This window comes from Filicampus tigris, chromosome 21 (genome assembly GCF_054856515.1).
Source record: "Filicampus tigris isolate MCC_2025a chromosome 21, RoL_Ftig_1.0, whole genome shotgun sequence".
Taxonomy (NCBI): domain Eukaryota; kingdom Metazoa; phylum Chordata; class Actinopteri; order Syngnathiformes; family Syngnathidae; genus Filicampus; species Filicampus tigris.
In genome coordinates, this window is record NC_141237.1 from 3,532,860 (window position 1) to 3,553,497 (window position 20,638).

The 20,638-nt window shown below is 46.7% G+C and overlaps 3 protein-coding genes and 2 long non-coding RNA genes across 9 annotated transcripts; 3 read left to right on the forward strand and 2 right to left on the reverse strand.

Moving 5' to 3' along the window:
• The first annotated feature begins 201 nt into the window (after positions 1-201).
• Positions 202-6,010, forward strand: riok3 (RIO kinase 3 (yeast)). Its single transcript, XM_086020742.1, is given in 13 exon segments — positions 202-497; positions 1,063-1,184; positions 1,450-1,592; positions 1,748-1,914; positions 1,916-2,059; positions 2,170-2,313; positions 2,380-2,507; positions 2,573-2,755; positions 2,829-2,988; positions 3,066-3,146; positions 3,323-3,412; positions 3,517-3,630; positions 3,958-6,010. Coding segments are annotated over 13 exon segments (1,638 nt in total). The 5' UTR covers positions 202-461; the 3' UTR covers positions 4,084-6,010.
• Positions 6,011-6,875: 865 nt separating this feature from the next.
• LOC147127189 (uncharacterized) lies at positions 6,876-7,422 on the forward strand. Its single transcript, XR_015084241.1, has 3 exons — positions 6,876-6,970; positions 7,160-7,243; positions 7,328-7,422. It is a non-coding gene; the product is annotated as an uncharacterized LOC147127189 (long non-coding RNA).
• On the reverse strand, positions 6,972-14,120 carry LOC147127190 (uncharacterized). 4 transcript variants are annotated; one of them, XR_015084245.1, is made up of 8 exons: positions 13,987-14,120; positions 11,075-11,157; positions 10,902-10,994; positions 9,293-9,607; positions 9,095-9,148; positions 8,912-8,987; positions 8,562-8,848; positions 6,972-8,431 (listed from the first exon to the last, which is right to left on the reverse strand). It is a non-coding gene; the product is annotated as an uncharacterized LOC147127190 (long non-coding RNA). The 4 variants fall into 4 exon arrangements; XR_015084244.1 differs by having other exon boundaries at positions 6,972-8,093; positions 8,372-8,431; positions 9,095-9,607; XR_015084243.1 differs by having other exon boundaries at positions 6,972-8,093; positions 8,293-8,431; positions 9,095-9,607.
• Positions 12,037-16,424, forward strand: LOC147127191 (claudin-11-like). 2 transcript variants are annotated; one of them, XM_086020744.1, is made up of 4 exons: positions 12,037-12,140; positions 14,955-15,159; positions 15,324-15,488; positions 15,907-16,424. In XM_086020744.1, the coding sequence occupies exons 2-4, from the start codon at positions 15,063-15,065 to the stop codon at positions 16,206-16,208; spliced, it is 564 nt and encodes a 187-aa protein (XP_085876870.1). In that variant the 5' UTR covers positions 12,037-12,140; positions 14,955-15,062; the 3' UTR covers positions 16,209-16,424. The 2 variants fall into 2 exon arrangements, with proteins under 2 accessions (XP_085876870.1, XP_085876869.1); XM_086020743.1 differs by lacking the exon at positions 12,037-12,140 and having other exon boundaries at positions 14,921-15,159.
• Positions 16,425-16,495: 71 nt separating this feature from the next.
• Positions 16,496-20,127, reverse strand: LOC147127192 (putative cationic amino acid transporter). The gene is made up of 8 exons (XM_086020741.1): positions 19,821-20,127; positions 19,384-19,620; positions 19,033-19,250; positions 18,700-18,846; positions 18,407-18,615; positions 18,105-18,340; positions 17,169-17,642; positions 16,496-16,974 (listed from the first exon to the last, which is right to left on the reverse strand). Exons 1-8 carry the CDS (start codon positions 20,125-20,127, stop codon positions 16,640-16,642), a joined length of 2,163 nt encoding a protein of 720 aa, XP_085876867.1. The 3' UTR covers positions 16,496-16,639.
• Positions 20,128-20,638: the final 511 nt, after the last annotated feature.

Here is a 20,638-nt window from a genome sequence, read left to right on the forward strand (position 1 = left end):
CATTAAATCTATTTTGGAAAGTATCCTATCAATTGGGGGCTTATACACCGCTGTACAAGTATGTGTCATATTTGACACTGGAAATGATACTAACATGGCGGTGCATTGCATTGATTTTTTTAAATGTTATTATTTACTTTTTGTGAAAAGTAATTGAACTCGGGTTTACTGACGTCATCGGAATGTATTTTATTGTCAAAGTTTGCCAGCTGACGCTGACGCACTTCCGGTTGGTCCAAGGTGCTTTTCTTACGCTTTTCTAACACCTTCAACTCACTTGGTTATTTACGACCCATTTAGTCACCGTAGCCTCGTTCGAATCGTCTTTTCAGTGTCGCCAAGTGTGTTACGAGACTTTAATTCGCTTTTCATACCCTGCTCAGTTTGTTTGTCGTGTTGTTAGTTTCACCTTTCTTCGGCCCACTTAGCTTCGCAGTTAGCCACCTTTCAGTCATTAAATCATGGATCAAAGTGGAGTCACTGCTCACAAACCAAAGGTAAGCCTGTCTTGCTTTAGAATTTATAGTTTTACTTTTACATTTGTGTGGTACTGGCTGTTCTGTCGCGTAGCCGGTTAGCTTTTTAAAAGGAAACTTTGCTAACCAACAATTGACATATTGTAGCCAATATGGCTTCCCTCGATGACGTCACCATCATTTTGTTTTTAACGCCTGGTACGACGTCGACAATGACTGTTTCGATTAAGTTCATATTTATGTAGACGAGAGTATAGTTAACCCAAAGGGCAAAAACGACGTCATCGACATTATTTTTTGTCATCTTTGGCAACTGGGTTAAAGTATGTCACCAGTGGGCGTGACTAAGCCTCAACATGTCCCAACTTGTTCCCTGACTGACAGCTGAGAAAGGATCAGCCACATTAGCTGAGTCATTACGTCAATCAAACTGCACGCTCTTTAGAAAACTGTCCAGCTCAAAAACATTATTCCTGTCCGATGTTTTGATATTCCTCCCGACCTTTCTCCCGATGAACCTGAAAATCTGTGTGCTCTCTACCAGTCGTCTTTTCCAAGTTAAAAGGTGTGTGTCTGTTTTCTCCAGAGCCCGTGGGGCGTGACGGCGGCGGTGCCGGCCATGTCGACGTGCTCGCTGGCGGATGTGATGAGCGAGCAGCTGGCCAGACAGCTGGAAGAAGAAAATGACAACTTCAGCAGCCTCACTGAGTGAGTTGGCATACACATTGTACTCCTCATGTGTTGTGGAAGTCCTACGTGCAGTACACGTGACACACAGTGGCGTCGTACATGACATACCTATCTTAATGCTAATGCTAAATAGCACCTATGTTTCAGTGCTATATTTAGCTTTGGATTCAATGCTGAACAAGCAGCACAATGGCAGTGACTTTTTTTTCACTCCTTGCTGGCGATTTGGATGTTCCGACTGCCTCGTTCCAATCAAGATAACAACAATGACGTATTTGTTCAGCCCATCGGGTTTGTTGCTGAGCGACGGCGCCGCGGACACGACCAGCGACTTGATGCTGGCCCAGATGCTACAGATGCAATACGACCGAGAGTTTGATGATCAGCTGCGTCGAGAGGAGAAGAAGTTCAACGGGGACAGTAAAGGTAGCGACGTACCACATATTCAAATTTGGATTAGAAGGCATAGTGCTGACTGTACTGTTTATCCTCTTTTTGTATTTCACTGACCACCTACTGAACCGGCAGTTGAATGAAAAAAGTGGTTAAGCGTGTTTTAAACTTGATGTGCTTTTGTGTAGTGTCCATCTCCTTTGAGAACTACCGCAAGGTTCACCCTTACGAGGACAGCGACAGCTCTGAGGACGAGGTGGACTGGCAGGACACCAGGCACGACCCCTACAGGGCAGGTAGCGCCACTGCAACGCCACGAATACCTCGGCAGTGTACTGTCCAATCACATCGTGCGCGTGATTTTTTTTATTTTTTTTTTTTCTCTCTCAGCCAAGCCTCAGACCACGCCCAGGAGAGGTTTCACTGGCAAAGGCAAAAACATCACAACCAAACATGACGCCGTGACATGTGGCAGGAAAAACACGGCGCGCATGGACAACGTAGGACACGTTTAATCTTCTTCATTTAGTGGTCGTTCCAAAAAAAAAAAAAAAAAAAAATCACAGCGCGCAATCCCAACGAGTGTTTGTTGATTGTGGTGCGCGTCCAGTTTGCTCCCGAGGTGCAAGTGGGCGACGGCCTGGGCATGGACCTGAAGTTGTCCAATCAGGTGTTCAACTCCCTGAAGCAGCATTGCGTCAGCGAGCAGCGCCGGAGCGCCAAACTGCACGAAAAAAAAGAACACTCCACGGCCGTGAGTCCCCTCCCGGAAAGCCGTCTCATGCTTTGCCCCGTCTGAATTGAGTCGCCCCCCCTGCAGGAGCAAGCGGTGGACCCCCGCACCCGTCTGCTGATGTACAAGATGGTCAACGCCGGCGTGCTGGAGAGCATCAACGGCTGCATCAGCACCGGCAAAGAGTCGGTGGTCTTCCACGCCAACGGGGGAAGGTTGGAGACCGCCGCACGCGCGCGCGCTCACGCACGGTGTAGGTGTTCAACATTTATGCGCGCAGCCTGGATGAGCGGCCGGTCCCGGGCGAGGTGGTCCTGAAGGTGTTCAAGACCACCCTGAACGAGTTCAAGAACCGAGACCGCTACATCAAAGACGACTATCGCTTCATCGACCGCTTCACCAAACTCAACCCGCGCAAGATCATCCGCTTGTGGGCCGAGAAGGAGATGCACAACCTGTGCAGGTATCTCTCTTTTTTTTTTATTTTTTTTTTTTTTGAAATGGATGTCATAATAAGATGGCTGTTGGTCGCACAGGATGAAGAAGGCGGGCATCCCGTGTCCGGACGTGGTGCTGTTGAGGAAACACATCCTGGTCATGTCGTTCATCGGAGACCAGCACGTGCCCGCGCCCAAACTCAAGGACGTGCTGTTGAGCTCGGACGACATGAAGAAGGCTTTCTGCCAGGTTTTACATGTATGGACACACGCACTAGTATTCATATCCAGATATACGCACACGCCGTTGATGTTGAAATGTGTGTGTGTGTGTAGTTGATGCAGACGCTGTATAAGGAGTGCCAACTGGTCCATGCTGACCTCAGCGAATACAACATGCTGTGGCATCAAGGAAAGGTCACCTTCTTTTTTTTCTTTTTTCTTTCTTTCTTTATTTTTTCTCTTCTCTCTCATTGGTTGTCTTGGTAGCGGCAGTCTTGTTTTCCTCCTTTTGCCCCCTTTCCTACAGTTTCTTCTTTCTCCTCATCTTCTTTCTTCATAAATCGTCCAACCGCTTCCCGTCGGTGTTGCAGGTGTGGTTGATCGACGTCAGTCAATCGGTGGAGCCGATGCATCCTCACGGCCTGGAGTTCCTCTTCCGAGACTGCAGGAACGTTTCGACGGTAAAACGGGCACACGCGCACACACACACACACACACACGCTCACGCACGTGGGCACGTTTTTGTCTTTGTGTGACCCGCGCGCCTTTGCGTGCTCGTGCGCAGTTCTTCCAGAAGCGAGGAGTCAGCGAGGCGCTAAGCATCTTTGAGCTTTTCAATGCCGTGTCAGGACTCGACATTCCGATTGGCGCGGAGAATGAGGCGGAGTTTGTTGCTGAGGTAACACACACACACACACACACACACACACACGCTAAAGCTGGACAATATGGCCCAAGAATAAATTGTCATATAATTTCGCACTCTAGCAATTCTGTCTAATATGAGAAACATACGAGGGGAGTGTATTTTTTAAGTTATCATTCATTTCAATTTTAATTTCCACAAAGTCCACATCAACATGGTTTCTTGCCACCAGATGGCGCCAAAGAAAGTCATTGAATCCCAATTCCTTCATTTGTTTGGACAAAAGGAGTGCTTTGCTGCCATGATGTGGGGCGTGGATTGAATTCAAGCACAGAATGGTTCTACTTTCCTGTGTTTCAGATCGTGGCGTTGGAGAAGAGGAACGAGGACCACGTGCAGCGGCGAGGAAAGAAAACGTTCGCCGTGGCGTCCGAAGACGACGGCGAGGAGTCCGACCCTCCTTTCGAGGCGGACGCCGACGACTAGCCCGGCGTCCGCCCGTTCTCTCTCCGCCGCGATGACGGCGGCGTGACAGGCGAAATGGCCCCGCCCGCTGACCGCCCCCACAGCGCCTCCCGCCGGATGCTGCGTGCTTTGACGCCCCGCCGTGAGGAAGCTCATCTCGTCTTCGTCACGCTTGGAAGTGTGGTGTACATTTGGGCGATGCTTTGTGTGTTTGTGATGATGATGATGATGATGAAGAAGTCAAAGTGTGTATGGAAGAGGCTAACACACGCGCGTGTCGTTTGTGTGACGAACGGAGTGAGTGCTCTATTTTCATGGTCATTCCGTCTTTGGTTATCGCTTTGGCTGGCAGACATGACAACTTCCTGCCTCGCCCTAAAAAAAAAATAATTAAAAGATGAACACACAAATGAAATGAAGAGACGCTTGTGGTTTGTTCTCACCGAAGCAATTGGAATTGTTTATATTACGTGACTGAAAAGAAAGGCGGTTGAATTTACGTGCATAGAGGGGCGGGGCCAATGGCGCGGTGGCCCCGGGAATCCACCTGAGGGGCGGGGCGTCCACAGCAAGCTAGGGTTAGGGTTTCAAATTGGGGTATGGAATTTTTATCCAGAGTTGTGTGTTACCATGGCGACACAATTATGAGAAAACCACGTCAAAAGAGCCATGCCTAAATCATCAACACGAGTACCTTTTATTTTAAGCCACTCTTTGTATGTGCGCAGACAGTGACTTTTCATCGTTTTGTTGGCCCTCGATCTTGCCACCTTTCGCTCAGTCTCACAATTTATGCTTTGCTTTGGTATTTTATCACCATTATTGGAATGAAATCAAGACTCGACAGCAGGAAACTTGAAGGGATTTTTATCGATCTTGAGAAAAGGCAAGTACAGGTTGGGTCATTGTCATTGAAGTACACAAACGTCAACAATTATTGCGATGCCGCATTTTACAGTTTTACGACACCGCCACGATTTATGTTCGTGCTGTCTTGTGCTTGTGCTCTCCGCCTTCGCCTCATATCGCCTCACATTGTCTTTGTTTTCTTATTAGCGTGGTGGACTTTAGCTGCTGCAGACTGAGATCCTTGAGGGGATAACCGCTGCATCTTCAACTTTTTGTTCGCTCACTCCAGGCAACCACTCACATCTACACAACACACAAATATCCTTTAGCACACATCCATAAGAGCTCTGGACAGTATTTTTGTTTTGGCTAGCCAGTCTTTATTCTTTTGGACGTTTAAATGACACTGAGGATTTTTTCGTTCCTTATGTTTTTGTTTTTTTTGCACCCGCGTAGACCGTGTCAGAAAAAAATGACATTGTATAGTAAGGGTATAGTAAGGCGTTTTTTGGGAGAAAAAAAAAATTACAATCGTTTTTTTTTTTTTTTTTTGAGAAAAAAAAGACAATGTATAGTAAGGCGTTTTTTTGCGAACAAAATGACAATCGTTTTATTCTGAAATAAATGACAATGTATAGGAAGGGTATATAGTAAGACGTTTTTTTGCGGAAAAAAAGCAATGTATATTAAGGCTATATTAAGGCGTTTTTTTTCGCAAAAAAAACGACTTACTTTTCCCTTACTATACATGGTCGTTTTTGGGGCTCCTTTGTGGGGCCCTCGGAAAGTCTTCCCATTTTTTCTCCCCAATAGTATTAATAGTTACTATTATTAAATTTGATTTCACCACGTTTCGTTGTGTGTTGCAGGTTAAGGCTACAGATCTGTCGGACCAGCAGCGACCCACCCGCTCCCCCCAACCAACGAGACGAGACGCTTCTCAATCTCCGAGCAGAGTTGCTTTTATCGACAAAGCATCTTGAAACTAAAACAAACTAAACATTTGGGACTGTTTGTGACTGAAGCAGACAAGAAAATACTTGTGTGTTTTATTCAAGCACTTTATTCACGAGCACCAATAAAGCAACGTAACAAACGACACTGCCCCTTTATCATGTTTGTCTTCAATTTCAAACCAAGTCAAGTTGACTTTGCAAACTCTCTCCTGATGGATGTCATCATGAAGTTAGTGGTAGTAAACACCGGTGGGGTGGGGGGTTATTTGTTAGGTTAGAATGTCATCACAGAGTCCACGTTGAATGTGTAAGTGACCACTTCACGAGAGATGCCAACCCTCTCCCCGATTACATGTAACTGAGGAGAAGCGGCTCGGGTAATGGCTGGATAGATGAATGTTTGGAAGACAGCAGGAAAAACACCGGGTTGAACGAAAAAACATTTTCAGACTGTTGACCGCGATCCGATAAATACACAAAAAAATTCCGAAATTTCTCCGTCAAGATAGTCGAGTGGTATAAGAAGTGCCTTGGCGTTCGGGAGATCCGGGTTCGAGCCTCACTCTTTGCTCCATTTACAAACTAAATGGTGGACAAAGCAAGAATCGAACCCGGGTTCACCAAATACCAAGCCATGATACTAACCATTCGACCATGACAGATTTACTTCGACACCTCGGTCGGCTATATATATATATACATACACATATATATATATGCATACCGCGTCATTATATCTGATATATACTACCAAGAGAGGCAATGGGATTACCTAGCTGGTAGTCAAGTGGTAAACACATCCATGTTATATGCGGACAACCCGGGTTCAAACCCCTCAAAGTGCTTATGACAATTCTTCTATTATGTCGCTCCCGTATTTTCAATGTACACAACTTCTTTACTAGCGTCGGCTACTTGGCTTTCTGTGTAAAATATATATTTTTTTGTTTCTGTGGGCGGACGTGACGTCATCGCCGGAAACCTATTTAAGTCGGGGGAAAAAGAGTCATTCTTTCCCAGCTCGCTGACAGCTCCAGGTCGTCCTCGTCCGCCTGCTTCTCCGCACACATCTCCAGCTCAAAATCATCCACAACTTGGACAAGGTGAGTGCTCAATCTTTAATAGCCTCTTAAAACTCACTGCTTTTGCTCACTGCGAGCTAAAGTAGCACTTTTGGCGTGCTCGCGCCTTGCTAACATGCTAAGCTAAAGCGTTTGCTCTAGCGTTTGCAATTTAACGCTTCCTTCTACTTGAAATTGCACCAAAACGCGTTTTTGATGTTTATTCAACAGAAATGCAGTTAGTCTGTGTGACTTTGACTAAGCATTTGTTCAAACCTTTTCCAGCATCTGGACCAAAGTGCCGTTTTGCCGAAGGTAAGTAGAAAATACTTCATAATTAAACTGAATAAAGAGTACATTTTCATGCATGCGTGTTAACTGTTTTATTTCCGTCCACAGCCTTCCATCTTCAGAAGAACGGCCAGGTTGACTGCAAAATGGCACAATTGCTGTGTTTTATATACAAGATATCATTATTAAACAGACTAAATCAAGTATCTGTGTGTGTTGGTTCTTCTTTCCGTCTGTTTAACAGACTGGCCCAAATAACTTAAAATGGTTGACTTCCTGGGTTTTTTTTTTTGGGACATGGCGTCATGACTTTTGCATGTCCACCAAATGTCAGGTTGCTAAGTCACTACCTTGTCAGACTGACTATTTTCAAGTGGAATTCTTACGTTTGTCTTTCAGGCCAGCATGCTGTTGAAGAGGCGTCCAGCTCTGCTCCCCTCACTGGTAAAACACACACACACACGCTTTCATACATGTACAAATGTTTGACTAATTATTTCCGCATGTGCCGACCAAGGGGCCTCCTGTGATCTTATCAATCAGCAAAGGTGTGTCAAATCCGGGCCACAGGTGCGTCCACTCAAGCACCTGCTGGGGAGCTCGTTGAGTGCAAGCACCTGCGGCTAAAACTGTGGCGGCAGGGGTTTTACTGCTGAACCTGGATTTGACACCTGAGCCAGGTAGGAACATGCACTCATTGGCAACTTTAATGTTTGCTGCAGTATCACTCGAGGAAGAAGCACCAGCCGAGATTCTGGATGAAACCGAAGGAGGCTCAGGAGACCCGATGTGACTTTCCAGCGGTGTCCCATCCGAACTTTTGCTGTTTTTTCCCTCCGCCTCCTTTTCTGCAGTCATGCCAGAGCTTCGAGAGCTGTGGAACAAAATGGCGGCGTATCAAGTGAGCATTTTTTTTTTTTTTCTCTGCAATTTTGCCAAAGTTGCAGTCGAGACATTCCAATCCTGTTTCTTGAATGTTTTGTCTCCCTGCTGCGACACAGCCGATTGAAATGATCAGGCTCCTAAAGAGCTTGCTGATTATTTGAATCGCAATGGAAAACAGGATTGAAGACCTTGGTCAACAAGTGACTCTGCCTTTTTTTTTTTTTTTTTTTTTGTCCTGCTCTTGTCCACCAGGTGGCGCTGAAGAACCTGATGACTGCAGCATGGATCAACTTGGCAAGTCGAGCTCCCCTTGGTCAAGGTTGGGACCTGTTGCAAAATTCAAACTTGATGAATAAAAGTACTTGATTTTTTTTTTAATTTTTTTTTTTTTTCCTAGGTGGTGCTATGATCAACTTGCTGACCGGTTAAACGGGCTACAAAAAAACTTGGCACTCGCCTGTGTTTTCTTTGGCCATGCACTGCAGCGTCCAGTAAGGGTGCCGTCGGGGACTCTTCCACCTGCTGGGCAAAGAGAAATTCTCCATAAATGTGGAAGGTCCTCAAAGCTGCCAACATTTTCGATATCAAGACACGCAAATAAAAGTAGTAAAAACAGCAGCTTGTCTGGTCCGTCGTTTGTAGTCTTTGCAGCTTTGTCCCTCCGGGAGAAGTCTCAGGAGCTTGAGCAGCGACGAGGAGACTCTTTCCATGCGTGTTCCAGATGACTGCATCAATGAGGCGCTCCTGCAGAAGCGTAACGGTAAAACGGAACTGCATTTCAGGTTAGTCATAGAATTATCTGCTCACATGTTCCTTGTCCAGCAGATGGCGCCACTGCAGTGCTGCAACGTGACTCAAAGTGCGGCTGCTGAGGAGGAGTCCTCTGTTGGTAAGAAAAGCAACATTTCATTTCAGCTAGCATGTTCCAGTTGTCTCGACAAAGTGGAATGATTTTGTTCTTGTGTCCAGTTGTGGCGCACGATGGAGTACCTGCTCACAGCCAAGCAACACTTTAGCCTTTGTTGCTTGCTCATCGGCGAGGTGCTGAAACCAAACTTGGAGGCATTTACACTTTGACGGTATGATCTTGAAATTCTTTTCACTGCACATTCCTCATGACCTTTCTGACCCAATACTTTTTTTTTTCTTCCCCTTTTGTAGGCAGCAAGATCATCTTCCATAACGCACCTGTGAAGACTTGTCTTGATCGCTGGTAGGTTTCAAGCCCCAAACATCTTCTGCACTAGACTTTGACTTGACTTTTGACTTGCTCATGTTTTGTTTTTTTTTGTCTTAGGTCCACACGCTTGTCAAAGTTCTTCTCGCTGGCCGACCGTCGTCCAACTTGCAACTTTGTCTCCCGGCTGGCCGACCGCTTGCGCACTTGGCAACGAGCAGACTGTCGTCCGACTTGCAACTTTGTCTTCTCGCCGGCCGACTACTTCACCACCAAGCAACGAACAGACTGTCGTCCGACTTGTTACTTGTTTGTGATTGTCTACTCTGCAAAAGAAATAAAGCTTGATTACAACTAACACTTAACATCTCAACTTCATTCTTACACACATCACAAAAAAACTATCTTAAATAAAAGCAAACAAAACAAACACAAAAAAAAACCAAAAATAATTTTTCTGAATTTTTTTTCACATTTTTTCAAAAAAAATTTTCCCAATTTTTTTATTTTTTTTATTTTTTTTTTTTTTCGGGACTGGGAGGTGAGGGAAATACTGGAAAGTGGGTGTGGCAAGGCTGGAATAAGGCTTTCTGATTCGCTGGTCGGTCTGGAAGTGGGTGGAGCAATGCGGATAAAAGGCTGCGATTGGTCAAAAGGTGGGCGTGGCTATGCAAATTGGACACGCTGTGATTGGTTGATATAAAAGTGGGCGTGGCTATGCAAATTTGGAGCACTCTGATTGGTCGGATTGGCAAGTTACTGCATTCTGATTGGCTATGCAAATTCAAGCCGCGCTGTGATTGGTGGATTCAAAATTGGGCGGAGTTAGGGGCGGTCCTAGCAGCAGATAGGTTTTTTTTAAGGCACTTTTGAGTCTTCGGGTCAAAGTTGCACTTCAGTCACTACATGAGACAAGTTTTTTACTATTCCCCTCAATCTCACATGACCCAAAGCTCGATGAATTCAAAAGATTGCTCGAGTTTTGAGTCATGAGGAGACAAACAGGAGTAGTAATGTGACACTTGTGTCCACAGTAGTCGTGACTGACGTGCAACTCTCACCTCAAGACTTCAACTTTGACTTTGGAATAGTTTTCCACTGCAGCAACCGGCACGCACGAGGGCAGATTTAGCAATAAAACACAAAAGACTCCAATCCAAGTTGAACAATTTATTGGACAGAGAAGCTAACGTGACAATTTGAAAGCATTTCGCCAGTCAATGTTCGCGCGTTGCACTCACAGACACTGACGATGGAAGCAGCTTGAGTGTCGGCTGCTTGACGAGCTCATGTGTGATGTCACTTACTTCAAATGAGGCCATGGCACCAAAGGGGGACGTGAGCACACTGCGACAAAAACTAAGTGTACAGCACAACACCATCTGGACATGTTTTGAAATGACACTGATGTCAACCAAGTTAGTCAAAAATAAATATCCTTTTTTTTTTTTTGAAATGGGACATTATTTTTTAACTGACTTGGCCCACACCATTGTCATTCAAAAACATGTCTGACTACGGTGTTGTGCTTGCCAGCGTCATGCGCTTCACGTCCACCTTGTGGTGCGATGCGACATCACACGTCAGCTCGTCAAGCGCACGACACTGCTCGGTACTCACGCGGCGGCGTCCAGATGCAGCTTGGCCAATCCTTCCGCATGTCGCCGCGAGTCCGTCGGCTGCGCCGTTGAGCACGAAGCCGCCTCCATCCATCTGGTCAGGCAGAAAATAAAAGCAGTAAGTAACGCTCTTCTGCAGTCACAATCAATGTGCTGGTGGCTTTCTCTCCACACCTGACAGCCAATGAGCAACTCATGCTCCTCTCAATCAACTGGTCAAGTCCAGCAGGGCCTCAAAGTCCGCCAACTGAAAAATACTTCGCCCATGTGTTCAAATTGTTAAATAATCTTCAAACAACATTGATTACACCGTTTTCTTTGTTCTTTTTCCCCCTGGCCCAAATAATCCTTTGTATTAGAAATTCAAATGATCAATTGGGGAAATCGCAGATTAAATTGTCCATAAATGCGATTTTGGACTCTAATTAGGGATGTCAAAATTAAAGTGTTCATTCTGGAGATGAATTTAAATTCCATAAAGCGTTAAAAAAAATAAAAATAAACACTCAAATTTGATTTAATTCCTGTGGCAGCTGACCTCTGCTCACCTCGCAACCTAACTTAAGAGGAGAGTCACTGGCGCAAAGACAGACAAAGACGGACTTTTACATCGTTTCACTTTGAAAAGTTACTCATTGGAGAAAGCCGAAATATGTCTTTGGCATATCGTTCAACAGCTGTAACAAAGCACTTGACATCACAATAACAAAAAATAGCAATATAGCATACAGTTGGTTGCAAAAGTGTGTTTCGCCTATTTGCGTGAAAGAAAATAGCACAAACACAGCAATCCATCACTGTTTTTGTTCTCTTTACGGCTCAGGAAGAACAAAGTGAAGGTTCTAGACTAGAATCGAAAAATGGTCCCAAACAACAGTGCGCAAAACGCCCTGCTGGCTATCCAAAGTTATTGGAAGCCGTTTTGGATGGCAAAGGAGCTGCAACCAAGTACTGATTATGATTTGATGACTTGGTGTGAATACTTTGGCAACAATCAAATGCAGACTTTTGAAATCTATCTATAGTCAAAAGTGCTTATCGTCGCTGTCGCGTCAGATAGGCGGGGACTATTTTCATTTTTGTAAAAGTATTTTTTATTTCATTTCACCATAATAACCTTGGTATCTTGCAACTTTTTTTTTTTTTAAACAAAAGAGGGGTTGGAAAAGTCACAACATTTTTACAAAGTTAGCACCACTGAGCAGCCCTAGCTGCTGTCACAAAGTCTCAGGTTGTCAAGGTAAGTCAAAACCTTCCTTTAGGCACCTGAGAACTCTTGAATTGAAGAAAAAAATATAATGATTTCTTTAATACAGAGAAATTACATTCATTTTAAACAGTGCTGTCAAGCGATTACATTTTTGAAAATAATGGCAAAAATTTTCCATTTTTAATTGCGATGAAACTTATTTTTCAACTACATTTTTTACGGAGCTTGGAAACGATATTTGCTTGAGTAAAACCTTGGAATTAATTATTAAATTATTTCGGCTTTCCCCAATGAGCCGTCGAGCAACTTTTTAAAGTAAAACGACGTGTCGCACAAATGCATCCGCGATGTTCACGTGTTTTTCAGAGCCGCAAAAATATTGATTTTCACGTTGTTGTTTTTTTTAAAGTTGTGCGTGTGCCTTTATCATGACTCTGCGCAATCAGCGAAGGCGCTGCAACTGCGTCAGTCTGTCGGACGGCGCGCACGAGGCGGAATAAGCGTGTAGTGTGTTAAAAAAAAATATATATATATCTTGAGTCACTGTCGATCTGTGGAGGTAAATGCAACTTTATTTATTTAATGAATGTATCTGTCCTCTAAAATACGCAGCGGTACGGGAGCGGGCGGGATAGAAGTCGCTGTCACCGATGGGACATGCAGGATTAAAAAAAAAAATTAATTATTCTTTTTTATATATATATATATATATATATATATATATACTGTGGGCTGGGACTGAGATTTTTTTTTCTCTTGTGGGAGTCGGATGGTACGCGAGTAAAAATCCACTCCGGTATTATCTATCTCACACACAACAGTTGTCAACATTGACATGTGTTTTAAAGGCCATCCCTCTTTTGTCCGCTAGAGGGCAGTGTCTCTATCTCCAACAATCCGTGAAGCATTTGTTCATTAGTTGTTGTTTTTTAACAAAACGGGTAGTAAAAAAATTAATTTGAAAAAAAAATTGTTTTCTCAATATTCATTCCAAAAACCAAAATAAAACAAAAGTGACAACAGATCTTATTTCCAACATGTTTGTTGTACAAGTAAGGCGATCTTCTGCTACTGCTTGGGGAAAACAAATTACGGTCGTATTTTGTTTCCCGAATTATGTCAAATAAACACACAAAAGATCCGCTTTCCGTTTCAATTCCAAAGTTAAAAAAAACGGGATATAGCGAATTCCCGTTAAATGAAAACAGCAACACTGCCTAGAGCGGAAAGAGTCAGGACTGCCTTTTCCACACATGTAAGAGACTTGTGTGTGTGCGTGTGAGAACATTTTGAAACGGCGTGCCTGCTGATCCACAAATGCACATTCGACACGCAACACGCAGAATTGAATATTTACACGATAAATCATGATAAATTACGCCCCCCCCCCCAAAAAAAAAAAACAACAACGTGAAAATCACGAAGATAATGGTGGACCCGAAAAGCACATCTTGGTGCAACTAAATGTTTCAATTCAACAACATAAATATTTAGTTATTTAAGTGAGATACATTTGTGAAAATCACAAATACTTGTGGATTTGAAAAACACGTGAAAAGCACTGATGCATTTGTGTGAATAATTTTGAGACAAATCTCTCCCCATGTGGACATCAGCTTTGGGGTGGAAAACATACAAAACAACATTCAAGCCAAACGCTTTTCTTGATTGACAGCTGAGTTCGACTTGTGGGCGTGCTAGCTAACGAGCCACCTTTGTTGATATTGTTTTACGATAGCTAGCGAGCTTCCAGTGACGTAGCGAGTAACAATAAATAAACTAGAAGGCCTCAGTGTGTAATTATGCTCCTAAATAGTGTACATACATTCGTGCATAAATGGTAAATAGACTGTTTAAAAATGTTTAAATTACTCACCGAAAACACAGCTGCCAGTCACTGGGGGGGCTTGGTCACAAACCGGATGTGTACAATTATTCTTCTTCTTTTTCTGCTGCTGCTGCTTCTTCTTCGTCTTGTTTTTAGCGAGTTGGTTACGTCTCCTTGGTGCATATCGCCACCGACTGGACAGGAGAGCACAAAGCCATTTAGCAAGCCATTTAGCAATCTATCTATCTACCGTAGGTCAAAGAATGTGTACGACTGTACGGTATGTGAAGGCTAAATTCAAACTGAAAATAAAACTTTTTTTTTTTAGACTTTTCCTTACTCTTTCCAGACAACAAAAAAGAAAATTAAGCTTTATTTCAATGTTGGTGTTTGAATTTTAAAATAAAAATCAAATAATGAGTCGTTTTTTCATTTTTCATATCTGCTTAGATAAAATAAAACTAATTATTAGAATTTTACTTACTCGTTCCAGGAAGCAAATTAGAAAATCAAGCGTTATTTTCGTGTTTTGATATTTTAAATGACAATCAAATAAGGGGTCTTTTTTTTTTTTTTTTCATTTTTAATATCTGTTTCCAAACGAAATATCCCTGGCGATATGCATGTTTGCCACCTGTTGACCAAAAAGTCAAGTTGTTGCTGTTTCATGTGCGTCCAGCAGGAGGCCTCGTGGGCGCAGGTGAGCAGTTGGAAAAGTTGTTTCTGAATTTTCCTCAAGACATTTTTCATGCTGTCCAGCATCTGGCTCGTTTTTGGCCCGCATGCATCTGCTTCAGATTAACTTTAGTGCGTCCACGTGACTTTTTGCACCTTTTCTGCACCGCGCCCATTAAAATTCAGCACAGCGCACTCCAGCACCAGCAGTCCACTCCTCAGGAGTTGATCTGATGTTTAGGGAATACGTGTAGTTATTATTTCATATTTCAACTCATTTTCATCTTTCTTTGAGGGTTTTGGAGTATCTTGCGCGTGTGATGTCTCCGGTGTGTCGGCAGGCATGCGGCAGTTTGTCCATCTTGGCGGGCTGGGTGTGCCTCATCGTCGCCACGGCGACCAACGATTGGGTGCGCACCTGCGACTACAGCGTGGCCACCTGCGTGCGGATGGACGAGTTGGGGGCCCGCGGCCTGTGGGCCGAGTGCGTCATCGCGCCCGCGCTCTACCACTGCACCGCACTCAACCAGATCCTCAATCTCCCCGGTAACCTGCACGACGTCAAACACTGCCACCGCCGCGACGTCCTCAGCATCATGACGTCATCTTGACACGATCACATTAATACGGACATCTCGTAGCGTGTGCTGTTTGGTGTGTATCATCGCGGTTCTTTTTTTTTTGTTTTGTTTTATGAAGTGTTTTGTCAGCCCACGTGCAGGCGTCCCGTGCCATGATGGTGTGCGCGTGCCTGCTGGGTCTTCCTGCCATGTTGTTGGTGCTCACCTCCACTTCGTGCGTTCGTCTGCCACATGACTCCGCCGCCAGCAAGAAGAGGCGGGCCCGGGTGGGCGGCGGCCTCATCTTACTCATGGGTGAGGGCGCGTGTGTGTGAGAGTGTGAGTGAATGAGTGAATGAGTGAATGAGTGAATGAGAGAGAGAGAGAGAGAGAGAGAGAGAGAGAGAGAGAGAGAGAGAGAGAGAGAGAGAGAGAGAGAGAGAGAGAGAGAGCGAGAGCAGTGTGCCAGTGAGAGTATGTGTGTGAATGTAAAAGTTTGTATGAGAGTTTGTGTTTTTGTGTACATGACTGTAAATATTTAAGCGTGTCCATTTTGTGTGAATAGTGTGTGAGTTTTAGCGTGAGTTAGTGAGTTCCTATGTGTGCCCCAATAGCGCGTGCGTGAGAGAGTTTGTGAGCATGAGAGTTTGTGTACGCGTGAGTGCGTGAGTAATGCCGCGCGTGCGTGTGTGTGTGTGTGTGTGTGTGTGTGTGTGTGTGTGTGTGTCCTCAGCCGCGCTGGGCCTGGCGTCCACCGTGTGGTTCCCGGTGGGCGTCCACCAGGACAAGGGTCTGATGTCCTTCGGCTCGTCGCTGTACTTTGGCTGGGCCGGCGTGGCGCTCTGCTTCCTGGGCGGGGGTGTGGTCCTCTGTTGCCACGGCGACGCAGACCCCCGTGCCTTCGCCAGGGAGAGCAGCTTCTTCTACTCCAGACAGCGAAGAGGAGGAGGAGGAGGAGGAGGAGGAGGGGGAGGAGCCGCCACCGCCGTCATGGTGGACACGCCCGCCAACCACGCCAAGAGCGCCCACGTGTGAGGGTGGCAAGATGATTTTTTTTAAATTTGTTTTTGTGGCATGGAATATCTAATAAGTAGAGCAGCACACAGCGTGCAAAAAAATGTATCGTCTGTCGTGATGGAATCGGGCTGTGAATACTTTGCAGATACGCTTTGGTTCGGCTAATGCATGACGACACGTTTGCCTCGCTCTACTGTACTCTTATGTCCAAATAAAGTTTTGTCACTTTGATAAGTGATGTTTATTTTACACGACGAAAACACAAGCACAACAACATCAACATTCAACCCAGGTGGGAAAAAAAAAAAAAAAAACATCAAAAGTTCTCAAACCCTCAATAAAAACTCGCAAAAACAAAGCTAGTGGCTGTTAGCCACCTAGCCTCAGATGTTAGCAACAAGAGCCGCTGCGTGTGTTTGTGTTGTGCTGACACCTTTTGTTCTCGTTCGTCAATGGTCATGTCCATCATCAAATCCGTCATCGTTTGTCCCCTTCGCCTCCACGCCTCCTCCTCCTCCTCCTCTCTGGTATCCAAAGTGACCGCCGCCGTCATCGTCCTCGCTCACTCCACCGTCATACGCGTGGTTCTGGTAGCGGAAGTCCCGCTCCCGGGGGGCGGCCCAGCCCCGGTAGGGCCCGTCGTCCCGCTCCCGGGCGTTGTCGTCGAAGGTGTCGTCCAGGTGGTCGTCGAAGCGTTGGTAGGAGCTGGCGTGAGCTTCCTCCTCGCGGGCGCTCACCTCCAGAGAGCTGTGCCACACGCCGTACAAAGCGTAGATCAGCAACCCTGACGACAGAACCACAAAACGCCACCAAAGGCGCTTGACTAAGAACAAGCCAGGTGACCTGACGTGAGCGTAAGAGTGCGGGGCGGTAGGTTTTTGTGAGAGTTTATGTGCGAGAGGGGGAGATATAACTACTGTCGACATATCAACTTGAAATATATACAGAAAAAAATGATAAATTAGCGAGCGGACTCACCGATGGCGCACCAGACGGCGAAGCGCATCCAAGTGAGCGGCGACAACTTGAGCATCAGGTAGCTGTTGACCAAGATGGCCGCCGCGGGGACAAAGGGCACGCACGGCGCCATGTAGGCCAAGCTCCGCCCACTCTGCGGCTGCCGCACCACGGTGAGCAAGAGCCCGGCCAAGGCGGCCGCCAGCACGGTCGCCGCCAGGCCCCAAAGGGCGGCGCCCGCGCCGGCGCCCTGCTCCACGCCGAAGATGACCGCCGTCCACAGCAGGAAGGAGAGGACGAAGAAGGCCAAGGTGCAGCGCGTCACCGTGCGAGCGCTCCAGGCCGTGGGCCGCGCGGACGGCGCGGGCACGCCGAGCCGCGTCAGCAGCGTCGGGTAGTGGGCTCCCAGAAGCCTCTGCAGCGGTGACACGGGGCCCGTGTGGAAGTCGCCGCACTCGCCTTCACCGCCGCCTTCGTGCTCGGAGGGACCGGAGCCTGGATAGAAGTTGAAACTGGAAGGAAGTTTGCTTGTACCAAATTCTGTCATTTATGTAAGCTAGCTGCTAGCTGCACGGCGTTGATGCTTTATGAGCCCTTTTCTTGAGGCAATTACAAACCTTAAGAGTTCATTCAAAAGGAACCTACAACCATTATTGTTATTCAATTCTTTTTCAGTTGTAGTTTTTTTTTTTTTGTTTACCCATTTTATTTATTATTTAACTTGTCCCTTTTTTTTTTTTTTGAAGACCTGAAGTGTGTGGTGTGAATTGTGGTTGAGTGTGCTGTTTGGGTAAAATTTATTTTTTGTTCTTTAACTCTGATTGAGACATACTTGGCTTCAACGATTTGAAAAGTTTTGTTGTTGTTGTTGTTATCCCCTGATCGAATGCACCCATCTCCTAACTGAAAAATGTCAATGAAAATACTTGCCCCCCCCCCCAAAAAAAAGGAACCTACAGTTCATGTCCAGGTGTTCTTTGGCAGGTAGCCCCTGGCTTTCCGCAAGCTCGGGTTGGTAGCGCAGCAGCAGCACGCAAACGCTGACCAGCGTGTACGCCAGCAGCGTGCCGATGGACATCATTTCGATCAGGTCGCGCAGGCTCACCAGCAGAGCCAGAAATGACGCCAGAGTCCCAGAAACCAAGCAGGCGGCCGCCGGCGTGTGCGTGAACGAAGACACGTGAGACAGGGACCTGCCGGCGCGCGTGGCGTTCGCGGATCAAAACAACTTGCTCGTGCGCGCGGGGTGCTGCGCTAACCTGAATAAGAGTCCGTCCGTGGCCATGGCGTAGATGACTCGCGGCATGGGGAAGAGCGATCCCAGCAGAGACACGCTGAGGCCGGCGATGGAGCCCACCGCCACCGTGTACTTCCCCCACAGGAAGCCGTGCGCCGCGAACATTTCCATGAGTGGGGCCGAGCCGTCGATGAGGTCGTACGGAACCATCAGGGTCAGGATCACGCTTACCTGTAGCGCAAAGAGTGTCGCAAAGTTGACGTTTTTTTTTGGTGTACGTGGACGTCCAGAATATGAAGTATATTAAGTACCGACCGACACATATGCGCTGAGACACGTGACCAGTGACGCGGTGATGGCGTAGGGGATGGAGGTGTTGGGGTTCTGCGCCTCCTCCCCGGTCGTGGCGATGATGTCGAAGCCGATGAATGCGTAGAAGCAGGTCGCCGCCCCCTGCATCACCTGAACGACAACCGACAAGCAGGCGGACGGAATCAATCACGTATATACGTAAATACGCATCTACGTATACTGTATATGTACGCACATATACGTATATGTGTGTACGTACTGTATACACGTATATGAGTATACGTATACACGTAATGACAAATAATTTGGAACACTAGCCGGGCGCCAACAACTAACCCCCGACCAGCCGTAGGGCAGAAACATGCCGCCCTCCCAATTCTTGGCTGACAAGAAAAAAAGTCCGGCCATGATGATGAAGACCCAGACCACCATGTTGACCAGGTTCAGGACATTGTTGAGGCCCACGGAGTTGCGCACGCCGAGCGCCACGATCAGTGTCACCAGCAGGACGATGAACATGGCCAGCAGGTCGGGGAACGTGTCCTCGCCTTTGCCTGCAACAAATACGTGCCCGTTCACTGATGCGCAAGCACAAGACACACACACACACACACCATGAAGTTTACCTGCCACAATACACTGGAAGTTTTTGCGCATGAAATGTACAAATGAAAAGCGTGCACTGACCGAGTCCTCTTAGCGTGCCCAGGTGTGCGATCATGTAGTGGCTGATGCTGTGATTGGCCAGCGAGTCAAACATGCTGCTGAGGGCCGACGCCCCCGCGGCCGTGCCGATCAGGTACTCCAGGATCAGATTCCAGCCAATCAGGAAGGCCACGAACTCTCCGACCGTCACGTAGCTGTATGTGTACGCCGAGCCCGTCGTCTTGGGAACGCGGACGCCGAACTCTGCGTAGCACACGCCTACGGGTACATCGGCCAATCAGAGGCCGGGCATAGTCGTCTACGTAAAACCGCTGAATTGTACGGCGGCATCACCGTCTTATTGAAAGCGGCAAAGTGCGGAATTTTTGACTAGTAACTTTTTTTTTTTTTTTTTTTTACATTTAAAGCCAGCTTTATTGTACCGTACTGTGACTGTATCCGTCCGTGATCCGACTCACCGGACAAAACGGACGCCACGGCAGCGATGACGAAGGACAGGATGACGCCCGGCCCGGCCACGGCCTTGGCAACCAGCCCGGCGACCACGTACATGCCGGTGCCCACGCAGCTGCCCACCCCCAGCGACACCAGGTCGAGGGTGGTCAGCACCTTGGCCAGGCCCACCGCCGAGCCGCCCGCCAGTTCCGTCAGGTCTTCGTCCCCGCCCCCGTGCGCCATGGCCCCCACCGGCTTGGTGCGGAGAAGCCGCGAGCACGCGTGGTACCAGGCGTCCGCCCAGGACACACGATGCAGCCACGACGACATGGCGGCGACCGGCTGTGCTCGGCGGGGATCTCACTTGCTCCGCAACGCCATCCTCAAGCGAAAAAAAAAAAATGGCGGCAAAAGTACTGAAGAAGAAGTACAGATACTTGATCTACTGCTGTACCTGAAGTAGTGGATATGAAAAGTCTTTTTTTGAAACAAGTTATATAGCGCTAATTTTGTTATGTCGCAAAAATTCAGCATTTGATAAGGCGTGCGGAGACTTTTCTATTCTATTTCTATCCTTCCGTCAGACAGCAGCACAAACAAGACATTGTATAAATACTGACAGCAAAAATGGAGTTCTTTGCAAAAGTCACACGCACGGGGTGAGCGTCGTGTTTTTTACCTGGTAACGTGCAGTGGAAGGATGGCAGGATGAACGAATGACTGGATGAGTGGAAGGAGGAAAGCAAAGCATTGTCTGCTCTCCTCAGCCAGCCGAGCGAGGCCGCTCTCTGAAACATTGATGAAGAGAGCGCCGATCAACTTTCACATCACAAAAGGTGAA